Consider the following 13,775-nt stretch of genomic DNA (forward strand, 5'->3'; position numbering starts at 1 on the left):
GGACAAGGCACCACACACATTAAAGGACAACTGCAGAGTTCCATGTATTAAGTGTCTAGCATAACGTAGATCTCAATGTGCGGATGTGTCCTAGCGCTTAAAGGCGACTGTGCGTAACCATACATACAGTAACCTACTAGATCTACTGTGTTCCTCTTGTTGGTTTCTCCTAAGGAACTTGTGCAGAAGGTCTCCCATTTTTCCTGAGCTTCAGTTGGCAGTTCTGCAATTCAAAACAAAATTACATTAACACCAAAATGAGTCCCACTTATGAAAAAATATTATAAATCAATATAACTAATTTAAAACCCCCTGCTATGCATTTCCTTACATTCTGCTGCAAAGAGAAGGCAGCATAAAATATTAAGGTTCCTTGATAGATTTGGAGAAAGCCCTTACAACAGTGGTTCCCAAACTCTGCGCCGCAGCAGCTGGTGGCCTCACAAGGCTGCCCAGTGTAATGATTTTTTTTTCATTTAAGTTATTTTTTGCGCATGGAGTGGTTGGGACAATGAAATAACCTGTTGCTGAATGAGGTCCCGCAACACAGTGTGTGATCTCAGTCACTCACTCCCTGTGTGATCTGAGGAGAGTTGCTGCAGAACAGCACTGGCAATCAAAACTAAAAGTAAGGGGGGGGGGCTGCAAGAGGAGAGGCATAGAGGTGGGGTGGCTGCATAATCTTTTTCCTTGGCTTTATGTGTATTATTTTCCCAAACAACTTAATTATTATAAGATTTTACGTCCAGACCTAAATACTTATTACGTTATTTTGACCCAACTACATAAAAACCAGGACTGCTTGGTAATCATTTTGGCTTAGGAATCCTTTGAAAAAATTATGGAGATCCTAAGTGTGACTCAGAGTTTGGAAACCACCGCCTTATCAGTACACAACATTCAGCAAACTGTTCACCAGCACCCACAGATCAGTCACAAGTCACCATAACATTGGGGTGTGTTGTGAAGATCCACAATGCAAAATATGTTAATGCTGCACTTCTAATACAATTGTCATGCAATGAGTGAACGCAGGCAACACACCAATATCAAACTATACAGCTCACAATAATGACACAGGACAAGCTTACATGGGTTTGAAGTCGTTTAACCACTCAATGGGGGAGATTAATTCATTTTTTTTCAGCTGCTGTAATTACCAGGCACCCATTAATTAAGCTCATCACACCCCAATTAGACCAGGTTTAGCCAGTGTAAGACTGCTAAACCAGTCTAGAGTCACCCATTGTTGACCACCGGCACAAAAAAAATTAAGTGCTGGTTTGAACAGTAACGTATAGGATAGGGCCTACATAATCTTAATTACAAGCATTATAAAAAGCTAAATATTAGATATCTAGCAGGGATGGGGCTCACCTTTACAATTACATTTATGGGTGTAGCTTTCCATTGGTATACGGCTAGAAATTTCTTAAGTGTCCCCTATTCACCTGGTTTATTTTAATGCCTAAATGTTTTACTTACTCTACTTTAGGGAAGGCAATAGAGCTTTAAATTTAACATTTAAACAGTTTTTTATTAGAACATCATGGGTTTAGAAAGTGTAAGATCCATGACTACCAAAATAAAAAAAGTCATAGGTTTCTAAAAATATCACCAAAGAGCTCCTGCGGCACTAGACTATAATCAAATAACTGAGTTATCTACTCATCCAGGTGTTATACAACATCTTCTTTACCAGGGACACTCCAAAAGAAGAAAAATAAACAAATAGTGTAATACATTCTAATTTAAAATAGTCGCAAACCAATTCATAGGTCTCCTACCAGAATTAGTGATCTACATTCAAAAAGTAGACGTGTGGGGTGAGCGAATCACACAGTTTTCTATCACGTGGACAGAGCATGGGTATCTAATCCCTTTCAGATTTTCCGGATATGTTCACCTATCCGGATTTTTAGTCACCTGTTTGCTACTTTAAATTGGTTGATGTTTTTCGTACACTAAATACAGTATTACACTATCAGACATTCTATATTTATTTTATGCTCACTGGACATGACGAACAGGGTGGAAGAATAGGAACTACACCATGTGATAGAAAACTGTAATCCGCCCCCCCCCCCCCCAATCCACCACCCACCCCCCCACCCCACATGCTCAAGTGTCTACTTTTGAATGTAGTCCACTAATTCTGGTAGGAGACCTATGAATTGGTTTGCGATTATTTTAAATTAGAACGTACTACACTATGTGTTTTATTTTCTTCTTTTGGAGTGTCCCTGGTAATGAAGAGGTTGTAGAACACCTGGATGAGAAGATAACGCAGTTATTCGATTATAGTCTAGCGCCACAGGAGCTCTTTGGTGATAATTTTACGTATTTATTTGTTGTGGCGTGTGAGGTGACACTTCCACACTCAAAGGGTCCATTGGCTGCTTATTGCACGTGTTCCTATTCACAAACTGTTTCTTTAGTAAAAGTTATAGGTCGTTGTTAAAGAGTTAACACGTGTGCTGAATAAACACTAAGGGTGCCATCCAATAAGCATCGCTTATCCTTGCAAAGACCATCAGACACAGAAAGTGCATATACCTTTAATAAGTTGATGTGCTAGTGTACTGTTTGGCCCCTTTTCAATGCTGTGCACTATACAGTTTGCGATTCTCGTTAAGTGGCCCATGTATCCATACCGCTGTCCTCCTTCAGACCTGAAATACATCTGAACATGTAACAAAGATCGGCGAACTCTCCAAACAATTCCAGATTCTTTAAGTGACAATGCAGCAGCCGTCTACGGACTGGTGTTAATTCACTTGAACAAAAAAATTATTGAAATTTCAATAGAAAAATGTGAGGCAAATGTAAAAAATAAAAAAAGGAAGACTCAACCTAAAAAAGGTGCCCATCCACTAGACAATTAAATTGAGCGATTGAATGATACAGTGCTCGTTTGTTTTACTGTTTAATAATTTTTACACATTACAGTCGATATTGCTTTACTCAAAAAGGGGATTTTGTACTCACTGTAAAACCCATTCCTCGTAATCCATCTGGGGGGCACACTAAGCAGGCACTAAAAAGTTAAACTACAGCTAAGCTCCACCCATCTAAGCCCTAGCAGTTGTTATACAACAAATAGAATGGAAAAGCTACAACATGCAACAAGCAGAAGAAATACTAAATATAGGGAGTATTGTAGTGCCCAGATGGATTACGAGGAATGGATTTCATGGATAGCAAAAAAGTATTTTTCCTCCTACCATTCAACCTGGGAGGACACAGCCTAATTCCTGGGAATCCTTAAAGAAATACTAAAACAAAGGGGTTCTCTTAGGAGCATCAATCAGCACAAAAAAAGCTTAACCGTGTGACAGTCAAAGTACAGTCAAGGTAAATCCACAAGGCTCGCACCACATTTAAGAGATGCAATGGATTAATGGACATGGCAAAGACGTCTGTTGGAAAGCAATAGCCTGGTTCAAAAGAAACCAGGAATAGACTAAGCTGAAAACTTGACCTTGTGTACAGGACCACACTGCCAAGATGAAAAAAATAAATAAAATAGAGGTATACTCACAGGATAGAGCTGACAATTCAGAGACCTTCTGGCCAAAATAGCCAGCAGAAGACAAACTTAGAGCCAGTGGAGCTATGATTCCTGACCTTGAAGAGCCTCAAAAGGGGGGGGGGGCTTCTAAAGAGCTTAAAAAAATCAGATTCAAATCCAAAGAGGAAAAAGGTGGGGCATAAAGAGGTTGAATGTGGACCACACCCCTGCATGAAGGTCAGCACCTCAGGGATGAATGCCAGTCGCTTCTAGAACAAGACAGGACACACCTAACCAATTCAAGGAGGAAATGCAAATTCCTTGATTACCAGTCTTACAAAAGAGAGATGGTAAGAACTTACCTTTGTTACCTCTTTCTTCGAAGTCCATAGGGTCCACAGGGTGACCCTGAGACAACAGGTCCGGACATTGAGGCAGTAGGAACAGAGTGTCGATGGAGAGACTCTGAAGATCTGAGTACCAAGGACGTCTAGGCCAAGCTGGCGCCACCAGCAGGATCATGCCGCCGTCCTGCTTGAATTTCCGAACAACTCGAGGAAGCAGAGATATTGGAGGAAACATACGCAAACTGGAAGGTCCACCTCACCGACAGTGTCCACCAAGCTTGCTTTGGCATCTCTTGTTCTGGACGTACGCTGGCAACTTATGATTGATAGGAGGCCATGAGGTCCACCTCCAGCGGGCCCCATTTGTCCACAAGGAGTTGAAACACCTCTTTGTGAAGAGACCATTCCCGTCGTCACTGCTGAGGAAGTCCGCTTACCAATTGAGGACTCCTGGAATGAACACTGCCGAAATGGCCGGGAGGTGGCACTCTGCCCAAGACAGGATGCGTGACACCTGTCATCACTGCCCGACTTAAGAGTGCCCCCTTGATGGCGTTGGACTGAACTTGCACGGCTTTTCCTTGAAGAACGTGACTTGACAACTAGAAGGACCTGTACACGGCCCGAAGTTCCAGAATGTTGATCGGGAGAATAGCTTAGTCCACTGTCCAATGGCCTGAAGCAAATGTGGACCTGTCACTGCACCCCAACCCCGGAGACTGGCATCTGTTGTGAGGAGAACCCAGTCCGGGATCCAAAAGGGTCGACCCTTGTTGAGATGAGATGTCTGAAGTCACCAAGATAGACAGGTGCACCTCTGGAGACAGCAAAAGCATCAGAGTCCTGATCCGGTGTGGGAACCAGTTCCATTTGGACAGGATCAGTCCCTGCAGGGGCCTGGAATGGAACTGGGCATATTCCACCATGTCGAATGCGGACACCATGGGTCCCAGAACCTGCATTGCCGAGTGACAGACACACGGCCGCTGTTCAGGCAACTGCACACCCGCAGTAGAAGAGAGGAGATCTTTTCCTGGGTTAGAAAGATCCTCTGCCAATGAGAATTCAGAAGGGCTCCGAAATGTACCATCCTCTGATGGAACGATGGAAGACTTTTTCCAGTTCATCAGCCACCCATGCGCTTGCAAACAAGCGATTGTCAGGTGCAGATGTTGCAGAAGTGCCTCCGTAGAGCTTGCCAGCAATAGGTTGTCAAGATACGGTAGAAGCCGTATATCCCGACTCCGCAGATTGGCCGCCATGACAGCCATAATTTTGGTAAATACCCTTGCAGCCATGGAGAGGCCAAAGGGCAACGCCCGAAACTGGAAGTGTTGCTGCAGTATAGCAAACCGCAGATATCTCTGGTAGGAAGGCGCTATGGGAACATGACGGTATGCATCCTGATGTCCAGTGATACCATGTAATCCCCAGGTTCCATAGCCAGAATGATGGATCGCAAAGTTTCCATCTTGAATTTGGGCACTCCCAAGAATTTGTTCAGAGATTTTAGGTTGAGGATAGGCTGATGAGACCCATTGGGTTTCTGAACCAGAAACAGTAGTAACCAGTCCCGCGCTGAGAAAGCGTAACTGAAACAATTACTCCTGCTTTCAGCAAAGACTCTGGCTTCCTGAATCTGCAAGGCCTTGGTCTCGTCCAGAGGAGGGCTCATGCAGAAGAACTGGTGGGGAGGTCTGTGACGAAAGGAGAGGACGTACCCCTGAGAAACCACTTTTTTCCCAAGCATCTGTGGTGGTGTTGCACTAGTACTGGGCGATCTGAAGAAGTCGGCCTCCCACTCTGGGATCCCCCCCAGAGGGAGGCCCGTCCCATCAGGCTGAGGGTTTATCCTCCGGCTTTGAAGTAGGGTGTCTGGTGCTCCAGGCCTGTTTCTTAGGCTTAGATGTTGACTTGGCCGCCGATTGCCTAGGGAAAGACTGACATTTGGGCTTTCCTTGAGAACGAAAGGACCGAAATGCAGAGGTCCTAGCCTTTGAAGGCGCAACTGCCAATGGCAGAAAAGCTGACTTAAGACTGCCAGGGTGTCTACAATTTTGTCCAGGTCTGGGCCAAACAATATCTCCCCATTAAAAGGGCAAGGCCTCCAGCCCTTTTTGGAATCAACATCCACCCTCCAGGAGCATAACCACAAAGAGCGGCGAGCAAACACAGCTGCGGCCAAGACTCTGGAGGTCAGTAGACTGGCATCCAAAGCAGCCTCACCAATATAGGCAGCTGCATATCTCATTTGGCCCACTAAAGATCTTTGAGCCTCAGGAGCCTCCTCAGGGAAAGTATCCTCCATCCCATTGGCCCAGCTCTCAATGGCCTTAGGCACCCCCGGCCAGGAGAGGCAGCCTTCCCTGTTTAGCGGCTCATCCCCTCAGCTCAGCGCGCCTTTCATCTTGGGTCTGGCATGGCTGAGCTGCTCTCCTCCTACAGTGACGCCCACTCTGAAGTCTCCGGCGGCCATCTTCACTGGCACATCGCAGATCTCTCCAGGCAAGCGTGTGGACCGGTCCCCCTGTATGTCTCTCCCCTTTGAGTCAGTGTATACAGTGCAATAGCCTTCCCAGAAACTGAATCTGGGCAGGTTGATTGTAGTGCCTAGGTGCAGTAAGTACTACTTAGTCAGCGCTAACATAAGTCATACAATGCATGTCTTTTTTTTCTGCTCCTGTCAGTCTATACCTATCCCTTTCCTACAGCCCTGACAGGTGTGTAGGGTGGTTTCTGTGACATCACATATATAAATTCAAGTATCTGTGAGGTCTGTCACATACGATTGTGTGCTAGATGGTGCCATATTGTTGGACCTGTGTGTTGCATACTTGTGGGTTCCCAGTGTGGCGCTTCCATATTTCAAAGGAGGTGGAGCGCTCTCTGCTGCACCCAATCTGCTCTCCTGCAGGCGCTGCGCTGCAGGCGTTGGCAAGGAGGATTTATCGCCTTAGCACCTCACACACAGTCCATGTAAGGGGTTAGTATCAGTTGCCTGGTCCCTCAAACCGCACAATGGGACAGGGCCCTCCTTGGGTGGTCTTTTCTCAGGTGCTGGCCTCCATTGCGGATCGCCTGGTGGTCCCGGACGTTTTGCCCTATATGGGGGTTACCCCAAACAGCCATCCTCCCGTCAGGGTAACCCGCAATTATTGCAGTCTACTCCTGAGCCTCAGACTGTTACTCCCTATCAGGGGTTGCTGCTCTATATGCCATCTCCTCCTGTACCTCAGTCTCTGCCAGGGAATTCGGCAAGCTGGACAACCACCTAGCTCAGTCCAGAGTCTGGCGGCCTCATCTATGGTCTTTCAGTCCATGCTACGGAGCAGAGACCCTCAGAAGACATCCAAACGCCCTGTAATGTCATCCCAATCTACACATCTTTCGGACACTGACCTGTCATCAGATGATGGGGAAATGCCTGAGGGGTTCGATTTGGATTCCCCTGCCCGGGAGGTGGAACCTAAATCCTCTATTAATATACCAGCATTAGTTAGGGTGGTTCGATCCATTCTTGATATAGAGGATGACGTCCCTACCCCTAAATCCAAATACCCTGAATTTAAACAGGCAAAAGTGACCGGCAGTTTTCCCCCTCTGACCAGCTGACACCACATGGCGGAGCTTGGCAATTGCCTAGTAAGAGGTTTCAGCCGCAGAAGCTTTTGGCTTCCAATAATCCGTTCCCGGCTAGTCAGTGCAAGAAGTGGGAATCGCCACCTGCGGTAGATTCTTATGTTACTCACCTAATTAAGAGCGCTACACTGCCTATGCCTTCCATTTCATCCCTGAAAGATTCCACGGACAGGAAGGTGGAGACATGCCTGAAATAGATTCTCTCTCAGGGGCTGTGGCCTGTCCATCCATGGCTTTCTCACTATTAACCCCTGGGACGCCAGCTCCCTCTGCCGAATGCAAGTTCCTGGTGGTCTAGTGGATGCGCGGGGTATGGGGGGCCCCCTGCCACTGCCAGAACCTCTGGTGTGTCCAATAACTGAAGGAAACAGACTGCTTGAAGAGGCGGATCACGGTGATCCGTGATCTTACCTGTCGCCGTAGATCAGGCAGCAGTCCGGGGAGACCGCAGAGTCCGGATAGCACAGACTCTGGGGACACGCCGAGATCCCCAGACCTGTACTGGCATCGCGATACTGGCGGGGTGACTGAACAGCAGTGCAGTCGGCGTTGCTTGCTCTGAAGAGTTTAAAGTAAAAATAAACTAAAAATAAAAAACTTCAGCTTAGGGGCTGCTAATCTGCGCCCCCCCCCCCCCCTCCTTCCCTCCCCTCTGCGTAAAAAGCGACCCGACTCTCGGCCAGGCAGCAATTCAAACTGAGGTGCCTGTGGCTCGAGGGTGGGGTATAAAGGATGGACCCAAAGATGGTAAAACCTGGCATAATCTGAGTTGCACATCTGAAAAATAGGTTTGTTCCCCTTTTAAAAAAAAAAAAAAAACCCGCTAGCCCTAGAATTTGGTCCTGAGGAAGCTTCTTGTTTAGCCTGCAAGCCATGAAATTTGGAACTCTCCAACGTTGCATTATCAATGAGACGACTCCGGATGAAGTTCCCAGGTGAGCAGAGTGCCAACTGAGGAAGTTGGCCTCCCAGCTGTCCACTCACAGAAGAGATGGAATTGGAATGAACCATTCCACCCACCACATGATGTTTGCAATTTATGACATGGCCATGCAACTTGGTACTGCCCTGATATTGTCTGACTCCATGCAAATTGGGTTGCCCTTTAGGCCAACCCAAGTACAGATCAGTCGTACTGCCCACAACTCCAGACCACTGATAAGAGGTCTCCTCCCTACACCATAGGCTTTGCAACTGGAGAGAGAGGCTCAGTGCACCCCAAACCCAAGATAATACTATCAGTTGTGAAAAGTCTAACCTCAAACAGAATGGGCACCCTTTTGAAAGGATGGGTGAGTGGAACCACCACCAAAAGACATATCCAAGCTGAGAGCCCAAGGAATTGCTTGTAAAACCTGGGAATGGCCCTGAACCAATGAGCAAGAATCTAATCCTTAAGACTCCACGAACAGAAGCAGAAATAAAGGAACTGCATTGAAAGAGGCCACTATCTCCCCCTACAGCTGCATGCACAGCCATGCAGAGACCAAAGATTGCTGCAGGAGTCAATACCAGAGCACCAAAATTTTGGAATCTTAAAAAAATACCTTTGGACAACTTTGAACAAGAGATCCAAAAAAATCTGCAGGCAGGAGGTTGGATTTCGGAAACTTCATTATCCATCCATGTTCTACCAGATTAGATAGCACCACTCTCAGATGTTGGCTGAGAAGTGACTCTGAAGCTGCCTTGATTAACAGGTCTTCCAGATAAAGGTTTCACAATCCTACCTCTCGTTCTTAGAAAAGCAATAGACCGAAAGCTAGGGCACAAAACAGGAAGATCTCCCACATCATTGATATGCAAGGACACCAGGAATTCCCCACCTTAAACAGTGTTCATGACCGACCGTAGCAGCTACATCTTGAATGGTTTCACGAAAAGGAGACTATTCTGTAACTTCAGGTTAAGAACCAGTCGAAAAGATCCAACTGCCTATTGTACCAGTAAGAAGTTGGAGTAAACCCCCCAAACAGTGTTAAGAGATATTGGAACCGGAAAAATTACCACAGAATTTAATCGAGAACGCACAGCCCGTGGTATGATCACTTGGAAGGGGAGTAACAAAAAGCTCCTTGGACCTGCCAGATCAATTATGTAGCCTCTGGACACATGCCTTGCACCGAAAGGGATGGAGCTTACATTTTAATAACCATTTAGTGCCTGCTTCAAGTGCCAGTCTTAGCAGTGTCCCCGATTGGAAAGTAGAGGAATGAATTTACAAAATATACCATATTAAAAAAAAAAAAAGTTTCAAACGTAAACCTAAACACAGCCATATACGTTTTGTACCTCAATGTGTTTTTGACATTGGCACCGGGTTGGGAACAACATGATTAAGCATTTTTAATTCTTTTAAAATAATTTGTTACATAAGGTAGTTTCATAAAAGACCTAGCAAAACGCTGAAAAGATAGACTATTACCAAGTGACCGTTTACCAACAAGGTATGGTTGACATGAGACAACCTTAATTTAATAGTAGTTTTAGTTAATGTCCCTTTCTCAATATGTTTGACAAATACAGCAGGTGGTAAGGAAAAGACACCTATACCAGTGTGCCACCACTAGTTTATAGCAAGTAGTTCTGTCTCTGCTTCAGTGCTAGTCTGCTCTCTATAGCAAGACCTCAAATTAGAGTTGCTGCATCAGATCTCTGCTGCTACAGAGACTGAAATCTGCGTCTCAGGTAAAATCGGCAGAAGTCAGGTCTATAAGAACATGTTAGGTGCCTGCAAAATACAGTGAATACAGTAGACTCCAAAAGATAAATTTACAATAGCTTCTACTGTTAAGTAAATTGCCAGTAAAATTAGTCCTTTTGAACAGATACTTACTGTCTTTTTTCATTCAAGGACCATGCTTCAAGTATTCTGTCTATTAAGTGGCATTTCAAGAACAGCTAGAAAAAGAGGAAACAAATTAGAAAACAACAAAAAAATATACATTTCTGCAAATTAAGTGGCTAAAGGACATAACTGTCTGAACAGTGACTTACATGTTTTAATAAGATATGATCTCCTGCAGCGTTCTGCTCATTAATCGTGCTGTCTGTATTCTCACCAGGACTAGCAAGAATCAATGCAATGCAGATTTCTACTTGCGTGTGAAGAAAGTTGTTCCATGTGTATTTGAAAAACATGTCCTGGGGAAAAAAAAAAAAAAAAAGTAATTATATGCACAAAATCACACACATAGCAATTGTCTATTGATCCGACTAGCAGAGTTATCAAGACCTTACCTATTCTGCCCAGAATGTCCAAGAGAATACCTAATTTTGGGGGCATCAGAGAGTAGACCAGACACCCGAATCTGCCTATTTCCCCACTGAAGTGGGCAGTACAGTGGGCTTGATGACGTTACATGCAGCATTAAGTTGGAGCTGGTGGTGCTGAAGGGCCACAATTACTTGTTTCACAGCATCAGATAACAAGCAACTACCACCTGTGCCTGCCCTCCGATATCGCCCGGAGCACGCTTAGGACACATACAAACTGTCCCTTTTAAGTTTTTTTTTTTTTATGAATTACCTCCAAAAGAATGGCTGACAGTGCAGTTACATTTAAAAACAATGGGGATAGTTCTGCACAGAATATACATTAAATACATGAATATAGTCATTTGTATTAACCAGGTTCCCTTGTATCTTTTTTTCTCCTTCTATAGGTTATTAATATTTATTGATTTACATCCTGGGATACAATCATTTGGATGTGTGTTTCTTCACATGAGATACTTGGGTGCTACCTTTCTCATGGTATAGTCACATATAATGAAAAAAAAAAGGGCAAAAAAACAAAAACAAAAGAAAAAGACTGATTTTATAGAAAGTGAGATTAGTTGGTGCACACCTGGAACCATGAATGTAAGCCTTACATAATCATTAAAACAAACTTATTTGACTCTTTATAAAAATTGCATGAAAAATTGATTAAAATCAATAGAGTAGTGAAAAAGATTGAAAATAAAGTGATTGAAAATACGCGCTACAGTGTGGGTCCAGCAGGACGCGCTGTGAGTCACTGACTTGATTGCGCTGCAGCAGCCAACAGTCCTCAGCGTCTCCCCAACAAATCACAGGAGTCCTCAGCTTCTCCTTGTACAATCGCCGCTCGAGCCCTGACGACCACCCCCCACTGCCTCCTAACCCTGGCGGGCACTAGGTTATTATCGCGGGCTGTTGCTGGTTGCGATTGCAGGGCTTGCTACATCTCGCCTGTGTGACCCGCCGCTGCATGAAATCTGCCCTGCAGTGTCCGGTCACACAGGGCCGGCTCCAGGGTTGTACCAGTGCGGCAGACACAGGGCACATGACTAGCGCTGCCACCAGCAGCAGCACTTGGGTTCAGCGCCGGAGAAGTTACTGTCCGTGCGCCACTGGCCAGCTCACTCTGCCTCCAGTATGCCCCGCAGCTTCAAGCTTCTGGCCTCTCCTCCCACCATGTGCTGAATCCCGGGCCACAGAATTATCAGCAGGACGTCCTCTCCACACAGTCTAAAGGGACATCACTCAGAAATAAGCAAGCTAACGGGGGATTTACAAGTGAGGGGATACCATCTGTAACTTGAAGTCCACCTGTGGCTGTCAACACAGGAGGGCAGGGAGGTGGACACTGCCCAGAATAGGAGGGAGCTGGAAGTCTACACCTGGCTGCTGAGGGACACACTAGAGCTAAAGCTCAAGCTAGAAACAGACAAGTGACCCAGCTGGGAGGAAGGGGTTAATCACTGCCCCAACTGCTATCTACCCATGACCCCATCCTTACCCTCAGTACTGCCCCAGCTTCTATGCTGACAACCTCCCTACCCCATACACTGTCCCAACCCCTCTTTGCTCCCCAGTACTGCCATAGCTGCCATCTACCCATACCCCCTTCCCTAGCACTGCCTGCCTCTAACCCCCTCCTTTCCCCTAGTACTGCCCCAGCTGCTATCTACCCTTACCCCCTCCCTACTCCCAGTACTACATGCCTCTAACCCCCTCCTTTCCCCTAGAACTGCCCTAGCTACTATCTACCCTTACCCCCTCCCTACTCCCAGTACTACCTGCCTCTAAACACCTCCTTGCTCCCCCCAACACTGTCCTAATTGCTGTCTGCACTTACACCCCCCCCCCCATCCTAGCCCCAGCTCTACCCCAACTTCTCCCTGCCTCTAACTTCAGCTCTACCCCAAATGCCATAACCCCAGCACTGCTACCCCATAATATGTGATGGGACCCAGAAACCATGGCGTAAAACCCAATTTTTTTTTTTTTTTTAGTTTAAAGTGAGGGGTCCCTAGGACCCACAATTATTTTGCTCAGCAAGATCACTGGTACATATGACAGTTAGTCTTCTAATGATGATGGTAATATGACATATTGGTTCAATCCTTACTTAGGTTCACCATATAAAAAAAAAGCTTTGGTACCTCATAGTACATATATACTGTAACTGAGTGTAGCACCATTTGAATGTTGTATATAGTTAACACAAAAATACACAAGGGTTATTGTTACACAATATCAGATCCATTTCATCTCCGGAGACCATTCATTAGATCCTCTAGTCAAAATGGTTTATTGAGGAGAGCTCATTTAGGAGTTATATATATCCCACTCCAATTACTAGGTCTCTCCTCATTGAGGTAGCTCACATTAATATTCTTTAATTATCTCACTCATGCGTTTATATATAGAAAGATTTAGCAGTATGGTAAAATATCATCAATGAGTTATAATTAGTCTCACACAAATTAGGGCAGGTTCCAAGCGATCACCTTTATAGCATATCAAGGTGATCTATAATTCACTTTTAATAGATACACCTATTCTATTCCCATCTTTGGAGTGCTAGTTCCTCCGAATTAAGACTTCACCCAGAATGGTTCCTTATACTTTATACTCTGTAGAACCGCACTATATACAACCTCTTAGGGCCGTAATTCAATTGCCGGCGAAAAGTCCCGGACTTCCCGAATGCCGGACTTTGCAGTCATCGCTAGTTTTGGCTCTGGAAAGGTATTGCGCTCATCCCCGCAATTCGCCCTATTCAATTGCAAAGAAAGCAAGAACGTGTCCCGGCGAAAGAGAAATTGGTGAAAAGTCTTGTCAGATTTGGGGAAATCACCCATAACCCCCCTAAAGATGCACTGACATGGGGATCACTATGGATACCCCTGAAAAGCCCTGCTGTAGGTATTTAGGGTGCTTAAATGCTCTCAATTGGTGCCATTTTGCGTCTTTGCACAAGTGAAGAATAGCATTTTGCGGTTTTTAAGGCCAAAATAAGTAGACCC

The 13,775-nt window shown here is 45.3% G+C and overlaps 1 protein-coding gene across 6 annotated transcripts in view; it reads right to left on the minus strand.

Moving 5' to 3' along the window:
* PPP6R3 (protein phosphatase 6 regulatory subunit 3) overlaps positions 1–13,775 on the minus strand; it is a 143,720-nt gene that overhangs the window by 74,967 nt on the left and 54,978 nt on the right. For all 6 annotated transcript variants that reach the window (XM_088454502.1, XM_088454503.1, XM_088454501.1 and 3 more), the window contains 4 exons: positions 10,495–10,641; positions 10,334–10,398; positions 2,557–2,672; positions 138–223 (listed from right to left, as the gene is read on the minus strand). In XM_088454502.1, coding sequence (XP_088310628.1) covers positions 138–223; positions 2,557–2,672; positions 10,334–10,398; positions 10,495–10,641 — 414 coding nt within the window. The remainder of the gene's footprint in view (positions 1–137; positions 224–2,556; positions 2,673–10,333; positions 10,399–10,494; positions 10,642–13,775) is intronic.

Source organism: Taudactylus pleione, unplaced genomic scaffold (assembly GCF_031769625.1).
Source record: "Taudactylus pleione unplaced genomic scaffold, aTauple2 ptg000619l, whole genome shotgun sequence".
In the NCBI taxonomy this organism is placed as follows: domain Eukaryota; kingdom Metazoa; phylum Chordata; class Amphibia; order Anura; family Myobatrachidae; genus Taudactylus; species Taudactylus pleione.